Genomic DNA, 10,217 nt, shown 5'->3' with positions numbered 1-10,217 from the left:
CTGGTGACTACTCTGGAGGTCAGTAAAACTTTGAAACACGTATCTATTTTGTACGAGCTGTAAATAAATAATTGCTACTATTAAAGTTCCTTCCATCGTATAAGTCTTTCCCTGTGCTGGAATCATATAGCCTAATTGTGGGAGCACTATAGAAAGCAGACAATGGGACATATAGAGATCTGAATCGGTCCTGGAATCGTGCTTGAATAGCCGAACGGAAGAGTTATTTGAATTAGTGTTTAGACTCCGTCTTGGTCTTCGTTGAACTGCAACGTCTTCAATTATGGTGAAAGCAGGCGAATTGTCTTAATAAGGGCTCGTAGAAGTAACGCTACTGGTGGGCAGCGATACAGCCGCACATTTCGATACTGAAATTTTGGAGATTGACTGATACATTTGCACTCAGACATGAAAACCTTTCATCCAGGAGACAAGGTTTTTGCGAAAGTTCGTGGACATCCACCGTGGCCTGCAAGAGTGGAAAATGTAGTGGCGTCAACTTCCAATAATGTAAAATACACTGCTTTCTTTTATGGTACTGCAGAGACTGCTGTTTGTAAAGTTGAAGATCTGCTTTTGTATTATGAAAACAAAGAAAAAAATGGAAAACCAATAAAGTGCAAAGATTATACCCAGGCGCTAGCACAGATTCAGGGAAGAGATCCTCCACCTCCAAATATGCCAGGTAGTATTCCAACTACACAAAGTGCAGGTGGTGAAAGTGAAGGTGAAGGAGATTTGGTCGTTGATGAAGCACCGAGAACTTCTGTTCAAAGCCATCAGTGACTGATACTGCAGAGGACAAGAAGCGTCCTGTGAAGCGTAAACGTGTGGCTGAAATTGGTCCTGATGAACAGGAAACAAAACGTCAGAGTACTTCAGGTAACCGGAAGTGTATGAACAAAGAACCTCTGCGCTCTCCAGACACTGTCGGAATGCAGCCTTCTCCTCAAAGAGCAGAGATTGAAAGTAAAATCTGGCCGTAAAATTAAGCCAAAAAGTTTGCAGATGACGATGACGCTGCTGCAGCTGCTGCATTGGAGAAGGTGCCATTCAAACCACCATACTTGCTGCTGACGAAGGATTTTCTCAAGAACAAAAACCTTCGGTGAAAATTGAGAAAAGTATTGCAGAAATAGAAGGTGGTGCAAAAGATCTTAAGAAAACTCTGAAAAAGAAGCAGTTGGTGAGGGCAAATGCTCCATCAGGTCAAGCTGTTCGCATCCGTATAAATACAGATGAAGAGAAATCTCTTGAAGGTGCCCTTAAATTGAAGTATTTAATAGAAGCAGGTGATATCATTCCGAATGCAAACATACCTTGAAGAAGAATCAGAAAATACACATGGCCAACTCTTAATTGAACGCCGGAAGAGTAAAATTAAATGGTTCAAAACAGAACTTAGCTTGGCATAGCTTGATGGTGCAATAAAAGGATGTGTAGATTTATTGAGTGCGGATCCTGACAAATGTTTGCAACATTTAGATGTACTCGGTGGTCTGTCTATCGATCCCTTGATGTTCCTAAGCAACTGACTTTAGTAGAAACCATCAGGAGGCTTCATCATTTTGTAGGAAATGTAGATAAGTGGAATTTCTCAGAGCAACAAAAGGCACAGTTCTTTTCCAAGATAGCCACAATAATAACTAAAGCAGCCTACATTTACAGCCGGTTAGAATCGCTTTTTACTGTTTCTGATAATCAGTCATTTTGCAGTTCTTTTACAGAACTCAAACTAAAATTTCAGAAAGTTACAACAGCATTCCCTACAGAGTGTGTCCATTCCTTCATTCAGGATTCAAAATAATCAGGGGATTGAAAATCAGCTCAGAGATCAAGTCTTCTGTTTATGTGTAATGGAATGCTGGAAATTCAAATCTGTTAAATACTTGATTCTTCTTATATACTGATGACCCTCGTATACATACTACTTATAAACAGTATTAATTGTTACATGAAAAACACGAGGTGCGAAAAAAATGTAAAAAGCAACTGATTTGCTAGAGAATGTTTTAACAGTCTTACTATGTTAAAAGGACAATTCATAGTGGTTTGCCATTTTGTAGCTCTTTAAATTTGTATGGGCTGTTTTTTATGTCCAGCTGTCCTATCAGTTAAGAATACAATATGATGTTTTGCATGCTCTATTGTAGACTAAGTGAAGAAATTATGGATAGGTGATTGTTTCGTAAAATAATATGAATTTTGTCCCATCTTGATAATCAATAAAGATCTCTATGTATATGTATCTAAACTCTTGAGTTTGGTTTCAGTTAATCATATGCAGTGTGCAGAAATTTCCTCCTTGTCCTACACTTTGATGCATGATTTTTAATGTTCACATTAATTTTCACTTCATTTCAGCCTGACAACAGGCTTTTGTTAGCAAACCATATGACGTGTTTTATTTTTTAAAACAGTCAATCTTACCTGGATGAGATAAGTGATTGACAGCCAATTGTTTTATTGTGCCTTCTCTTCTGTTCTGATCAATGTTTTTATATCAATTGTGGTAACCTGTCAGTTGCAGACTGTAATATGTAACTTGTGGGTAATGGAGAGCATGTTGAGGTTCAGAACTGAACTGCGCATTTCTTGCCGCCGTAATCATATTACATCCGCATAGTAAATATGCTGAAAGTGCATAAATACTTACAAAGACCTAAGCATAGCGACAATACAATAAACCTTAGTTCTGAAAGGAAAACAAAAAAAAAGAAAAAAAAAACGGGGAAAGCAACCACTCACGATAAGTGGAAAATCTGGCTTCGAGTTCCGATCCACAACAAGTTTTCATAATTTCCCAGTTAACTATGAAGCTGTTATGATACTTTATTCGTAATTTTCGAGTACGTATCATGGTATTACAAGTGTTTAATAAGCAACTTCTTTCACACATGAATTACATTTATGAACCTCAGCTTGACTTCTGATTTTGCTACTGTTACCTTCATGTTGTCATTCCACTTTAAGTGACTTCGAACTGTTACCACTAAGTTTTATATGCTAGTTATTATTTCCACTGATCTGTCACCAACAGCATAATCTAGCAGTGATGGATCTCTACGTCTATTTATATCCAATAATGTAGAATGATTCATGTTCAGGTCCGATTACATGCCCTTGCACCCCCGTAGGTCTTTCTCCATTTAGCTACAGTCCTCTACCGTTTCAGCCTTCTTACATTTATATCTGTCCGCCCCCGGTAGCTGAGTGGTCAGCACGACAGAATTTCAATCCTAAGGGCCCGCTCAGGGACTGGGTGTTGTGTTGTCCTCACCATCATCATTTCATCCCCGTCGACGCGCAAGTCGCCAAAGTGGCGTCAGATCGAAAGACTTGCACCCGGCGAACGGTCTACCCGACGGGAGGCCCTAGTCACATGACATTCTGTTGAGTTCTATCTGCATTCGTCTCACAACATGTCAGCCACATTGCCTATTCAATTAAACTCAACAACAAAACCCATAAATTGGAGACTTCTGTAAGCTGCAGACTATCGAGGAACATATTGTTCAGTTTCCAGTGCTATGGAGATTGCAAATATCCAGTGTAAGTTTTCACCTCAAAGGTAAAACTTGGTTTGAAAATAGTGATTATCCTTGAGGATCTAAAGTCGAATATACAACGATATTATGAAAAATGCATGTAAACAAGAGTCACAACCAATTTTCTTTAGTACTGCAGAGTCTTGCACTGTACTGTTGAAGGTCCCCACAGAGGCAAAACACGCGCTATGAATTCAAGATTTCTGACGCAACACCTCGTCCTGTGTACGGCTCAGGCTTCCTGCACCGCTGACATAAATACAGAGGGCTGTATTTCACACTTAGAGATAAGCAAAACGTAAAAATTGCTCCACATCTTTCTCTAGTTTGTTGAAGTAAAATGACGTCCAGCAACCACCTGGCTGAGAAGTGTTTCTGTTTGCTCGTTACGCGTATCTCATATACCTCACCAGCAAAGATGCAGTCTCATATTCTCGACATACTGTCGCTTGTAACAGCGATCAGTACATTTTAGAAATAATATATGTTTCAATCTGCAGTTGCAACCCTTTTATTTTGCTTACTGGTTAAAAAAAAAGGATAAGATTACCATGGGCGGAGCTTGAGTCGTACGCATTTCTACCGCTAGGAGTGTACTATAGCACAGCCCACAGCCCATTACCAGTTCAGTGCCGTCTGTGTTGTCGACCTGGCTTATTATGGAGGATAGAGGGTGCGGTTTACGAGTCATTCAAGAAAAACGTACGAAAGTGATATTAAATGTGTTCTATCTCGTAAACTATTCGGAATAGGGCATACGTCACCACGTAACTTTTGTACGAAAATAAGATACAGAAGACTATTCTTCCAGTGTCATCGGAAAGTAACCATATTTCCATCTAAATATGCTCTGCCACTAAACATGGCAGATGATTCCAGTTTTCTTTCTTGCATATGCTAAAAGTGACTTATACTAAAAGCAGCTTACAGAGAAGCCGTTATTGCTTATCAGCAACACGGAATTCTCGAGTAAGTAAGATTTTATTACCACCCGGTGATCAAGTGATCAGAGAGGTCACCCTTAGTGAATTCTTAGAATTGAACATAGATGAAAAGAGTCTCAGACATACTTCAATCAGGACCTTGTGTAGAAATTTCATGACGCTCAACAATGAAATTAGGAAGCTTTCAGATTTCTCTAATTTCACTCTATGGTCAGTCATGATCTCGCTTAAAATATCTATACTTTCACGATATTGCTAGCCCAGAAAAGGTCGGGCGGAACGTTTTGCGCTGTCAATTCGCCAGCTTCGCGCAAGCCTTTCTTCAAGGGTCTTAGAATATTATAACTCTGTCAGCCTGTATAAATACTCCTTTATGGGATTAGTTGCTAATGAATTTATTTTAAAGGAACTGCAACTTTCGTTCAGTGAATACTTGATGTTTAAACGATTCTTAGTCGGATAATATTTTACTAACCATTGTACACTAAAGTACACTATTCAGTAAGCTACATTTTCAGTAGCCTCCTTGGAGAACTGAAAATTTACTGAGGCTAACCCTGGATTTCTAAGCGAGTATTCAAATTATTCCTTGTGATACACTCCTTTCATGTTGTACGGGAGTCACACGCGGCCTTCTCTTATAATCCGCTATTCACTTGTAGATCTTATGAAAAATCTTTTGTTTAACAACATTAAAAATATTTTTTTCTTTTTTTGTAATTTTTATCAACATGATATTAATTGTATAGTGACCTATTCCACGTCCAAGTATTTTGCGTTCGCGTCGACCCACGGAACCTGTGCAAAACAAATCAACATAATTCTAAGAATAAATATAATAGTTCCCGAAAGTTGGGACAGTCTCTGGATTTTACACCATCTGATTCATTGTGAGTAGAATTACATATTCTTATATATGTGGGCGGCAACAAGTTATAGGTAACTAGTCTTTCAAGAAAAGCCCAGGATGGTGCAAGACGCAAAATTCGACGTAACCCCGTTAACTGCAGCGTAAGCAATACGTTACTTCTGTTTTAATATTTAGCGGTGCTACTGATGTTGACATAATATTGCGTTATACTGGTGACTTTTTTCAGTTATCAGGAGTCCCTAGCAGCCCGATATGAGATCGAAACAGAATCATTTGAAAGAATTACGACTTTATCAAATCGGATAAGCAAAGAGACAATCGAGCAGATGTACAATGAATTTAAGGTCATTATCTGCCCCTCTCACAAAAATATGAGTACTTCCCTCTTCGTATTTTATTGAGCCAAATCTTTAACTTTCACTTGTCGCAGATGGCGCCTGACGAACGGATGAGTAAAGCTGTTTTCAGAGAGACATTTGAGAGGGTCACAGACATCACAATGGATGATGAAGAGTACCACGTATTGTTCATGAAGGTAAGATGACTGTGAATCATGACTGTCATTCCAATATGTAAAGAGTTATTAATTTTGCAGGGCTATATGCGAGTATGAGAATCATAGAGGTATTAATAAGATAATTTACATTTTAAATGTCAAATTTTAAAATTGTTAAAATTCATGTACTCCATTTATAATAGTTTAGTGCGAGAGATCCGCCCTATCATCATCATCTTTAATGGTTTAATTAACTGTAGAAGAGTGAATAACCCCACCCAGGGAGTATCTTAACTCCACTTAAATATGGCCCTATTGCAGGTTAAAGACTGTGCAATATAGCTTGCATCTTTCCTGTTTAAGATTTGCACTGCGAAAGAGGAGGTGCTGGCGCTCTCGGATATCGCGCGTTGGTTAGGCTATCTACAGAGGATGGACAAAGTCTGACAAATGCACAATATTTATTCATTACTAAGGAGTTGGGCCACCATTGGCTTTGAGAACAGCTGCAGTTCTTTGCGTAATAGGTTTACAACGGAATGTTGTCACATTCTTGTACCAAAACATCATCCATTCGCTTCAACGTTGTTGGTGCTGGAAATCTACTCCCCATTCTTTGCTCTAATGCTCCCGATAACGGTTGAGTGATGTAGAACCTTCTGGGTGGGTGTATGGGCGTATTATCACCTTGCAAAGTGGTAGTGTTTGGCAGCAATATGCTAGCGACAGTAAGCACTCCACTACAGAGGATGTCGAGATATTCACTCGCAGTAATCCGGCCAGTGAGGGTAATGATAGGGCTGACTGAATACCACGATATAGCCGCCAAAACCGTAACGGGACCTGTCCCGTTCCTGACTGAAGGAAGCAGGGGGGCTAGATGGTAGGCTCCTTCTGGTGTTCTCTACACATACATCCAGCCGTTTGTAGGAAACAATGTAAACGATGATTTCCAGTTATCAAGTGTTCAGGTTTTATAATCATGGCACTACTTTCGCAGGTCCGCGTTGGCGTCTGTTATTAAAGGTTCTGCAATTGCAGCCCTTCCATGAATGTTAGCCTTGTGAAGTTCCCACTGTACTGTTTTTGTCGACACAATATTACTCAAGTGAAATTTGGTCTCTGCAGTCGCTTTTGTAGTTGGTTATTGGGAGAATTTTAGGAAGGCGTGGTTTATCTGTAAAGGAGACCGCATGTAGGACACTAGTACGACTGTACCGCTCGAGTGTTTGGCATCCGCACAAGGCAGCATTAAAAGAAATCGCAGCAATTCAGGAGCGGGCTGCTAGATTTGTTACCGGTTGGTTCCACCAACATGCAAGTATTATGGAGAAATTTCGGACATTAAAAAGGGAATCCCTTGGAGGGAAGGTGACTTTCGTTCCAAGGAAGACTATCGAGAAAATTTAGAGAACGGGCTTTTGAAGCTGACAGCAAAACGATTATACTGCCACCAACATACATTTCGCGCAAGGACCACGACGACGAGAGAAATTATGGCTTGTACGGAGACATATAGATAATAGTTTTTCCCTCACCCTGTTTGCGAGTGGAACAGGAAAGCAAATGACTAGTTGTGCTACAGGGTACCCTGCGCCGCGCAGTATTAATGTAGATGTAGATGTTGTCCAGATGTTGTCCAGCCACAGTACTTTTTTATACTCGTCGATCTCTGTCAGTCATCTTCGGGTTAGCCCACTTTCTTGTTCGCCGATGATGTTTCACCATGTTTTGTGAATTCTGTCATTACCGTGGATACTGTCGCTTGTGAAACTTCAAATAATTCAGCCGTCTTCTACGATAACGTTGGAAGCTGAAAAAGTGAATTAAAATTTGTGCTGCGGCCGGGACTCGAACCGAGGTCTTCTTGCTTACTAGGCAGATATGCTGACCATTACACCACTATCCAATTTTTTTATTTTTTGTTTTTCATTTTTTTCTCGTTTTTTCTTTTTTTCTTTTTTTACATACGTTCCAAATGGAACCGCATCCTATTGCTCAGGTACTCTCTCTCTCTCTCTGACTTTCCCTCTTTCTTTCTTTCTATTTTTTTTTCTATACCCACCCCAACACAAACTCCAATACACATCTCCCCTTATATTGTCACTATTACGAGGGCTCTCCGACATCGCAGTAGTACCCCAGCATTTGACGTAACGGGGAAAATTTAATTTAATTTAAGATCTATACGATCACATGTAGTACAGAACTTCCCCATTAAGTCCAATGTTGGGATGCTATTCCAATGTCGGTGAGCCCCGGCAATAGCGACAATATAAGGGGAGATGTGAATTGGAGTTTGTGTTGGGGAGGGTATTTGACTTGGGGACTTGGGTAGTTAGTGCAGCTATGTTAACAATAACGCCGTGGTGGTTTAATGGTCAGTATGTGTGCCTAGTAAGCAAGAAGACCTGGGTTCGAATCCCAGCCGAAACACAAATTTTAATTCACTTCTTCAGCTTCCAACGTTATCGCAGAGAAATTAGAGACTTACACGCCTCAGGAGAAAATTTAAATTAAGATCAGCCGTTTTCGTCACATACGCTCCCGCTAAGTGCGCACCCACAAAGATACTCTTAAAAAAAAAAAAAAAAAAAAAAAAACTGAGAGGTCACAGTAACACCGTCTGCTTGAGTTAATCGTCACAGAACAAAGTGTATAATACACTGAAAGAGAAGACATTATAAGATTGGCACGTCAGCTGTGCGAACACCACGTGGAAAACAGACCTGCAGGCACCCTGTCGGCGTTACACGTAGATGTGTACAAAGTCTGTATTGGAACAGCGCTGTGACACACGCTCCACTACAGTATATGAACTTCAAGAGTTTCATATCAGAAACTGTGGCGGTTTTCCACTGGCTTCTTCTCCAACATAGCCTTGTAATTAAACAAAGCAAATATATTTTATTACGTGAAATAATGGAACATAACTGCTCCACGATTTTTGAGCGTGTAAAATTTTTTTCTCAATGTATTCTCTCTCACATCAGCGATTCATCTTTTCTTACAATTTTAATTTATATGCAAATATGAACAGATATTTCCCGGTTGAAATCAAGTAACAGGGCTCCGACAGACACAAGAATTTATTTTTCCAGTTATTTTAGTAAATTTCCGTCTTCACTTATCCTTCAAAATGTTCTGGCTGCACACGAAACCCACATTATTCGACGAAATGGAGCATCTCCTGAGACATTGTTCATTAAATCGGGAAATATGACAAATATCTTTCATTTTCCTGTCTTCCAGGCCTTTAGGAACATTAAACACGAAAAATTCATATGACTTTTATATATCCTTCTCTTAATATTATGTCAGTGTACTATTTATTTAATCAAACCATAAGGAAATTACCTCTTAATTTTTCTTCCTACGTTGCTTAATCTGCGGAACACTGAATTCATTAAAACAAGTATCAAAGATTATTTAAATTCAAAATCATTTTGGAAATAGCTATATGTGTATAAATGCGCAAAATGATTCTGTAAATACGGTATAATAGTCCAAAATGATCCTGCAGGTCTTTGAAATAAAAATCCTAGAAACTCAACAGTCTTGTAATAATGATAAGTAATGATAAACATTTTCGAGTCACAGAGTAAATGAAAATTTATTCTTCAGCACAGAAAAGTTGTGTGAGACTGTGAATCAGCAAACCATTACAAAAAGTCAGACAGATACGTAACACACACAGCATTACAGTGCAGGATACTGAGATGTTTGTCTCACTGTAGAAACAAAGCTATTTCTTTGTATCAGACGAAGGAAGCTCTGCACAAAAGGCAACACGAAATTCACCGAAGTGAAACTATGCTCACTTCTAAACTTGTGGAACATCTTGTTGAAATACATTTGGACATTTTTATAAAACATAACGAGCATGCTGCATAAGAAAGATGAGCTTCTCATACAGCTAAATGTAACTGAAAAATCGAAAGATAGTTCTACAACTGTATTATGTGGAAAAAAAACATTATTTGGAAACCACAGAAATTGAACAATGCTCCTAAAAGGATAATAGTCAGTATTAAAATACTGCAGACATAGTGTAATGAAAGGAGAAGTGACTATATACATAAGAAGTGGAACAAAATTTCAGGCCATAGATAAGTTATTTTAGTTCTCACACATAACTTTTTTTAAACTTCACTAGGTAATTAGAGCGCTAATAATACTTAGCAGAAATAACTAGGAAGTCATTGTATGTACCTATTTCAATATTAATTTCATCTTCAATAACAGTGATTATACTACTCGTGAAAGTACCAGCTGACGGCATTGTTGTCCAGCGTTCGTTTGTTCCTTCTAATAATATTCCCAACTAAAACAGAACATAGAACGTATTATTAATCATT

At 38.9% G+C, this 10,217-nt stretch overlaps 1 protein-coding gene across 1 annotated transcript; it reads left to right on the top strand.

Annotated features, from left to right (window-relative positions):
* Positions 1 to 408: 408 nt before the first annotated feature.
* On the top strand, positions 409 to 1,324 carry LOC126092754 (hepatoma-derived growth factor-like). The gene is made up of 2 exons (XM_049908480.1): positions 409 to 782; positions 1,030 to 1,324. Exons 1-2 carry the CDS (start codon positions 409 to 411, stop codon positions 1,322 to 1,324), a joined length of 669 nt encoding a protein of 222 aa, XP_049764437.1.
* Positions 1,325 to 10,217: the final 8,893 nt, after the last annotated feature.

This window comes from Schistocerca cancellata, chromosome 7 (genome assembly GCF_023864275.1).
Source record: "Schistocerca cancellata isolate TAMUIC-IGC-003103 chromosome 7, iqSchCanc2.1, whole genome shotgun sequence".
In the NCBI taxonomy this organism is placed as follows: Eukaryota; Metazoa; Arthropoda; class Insecta; order Orthoptera; family Acrididae; genus Schistocerca; species Schistocerca cancellata.
The sequence above is the reverse complement of the archived record's forward strand: the minus strand, read 5'-3'. Positions and strand labels throughout refer to the sequence as shown.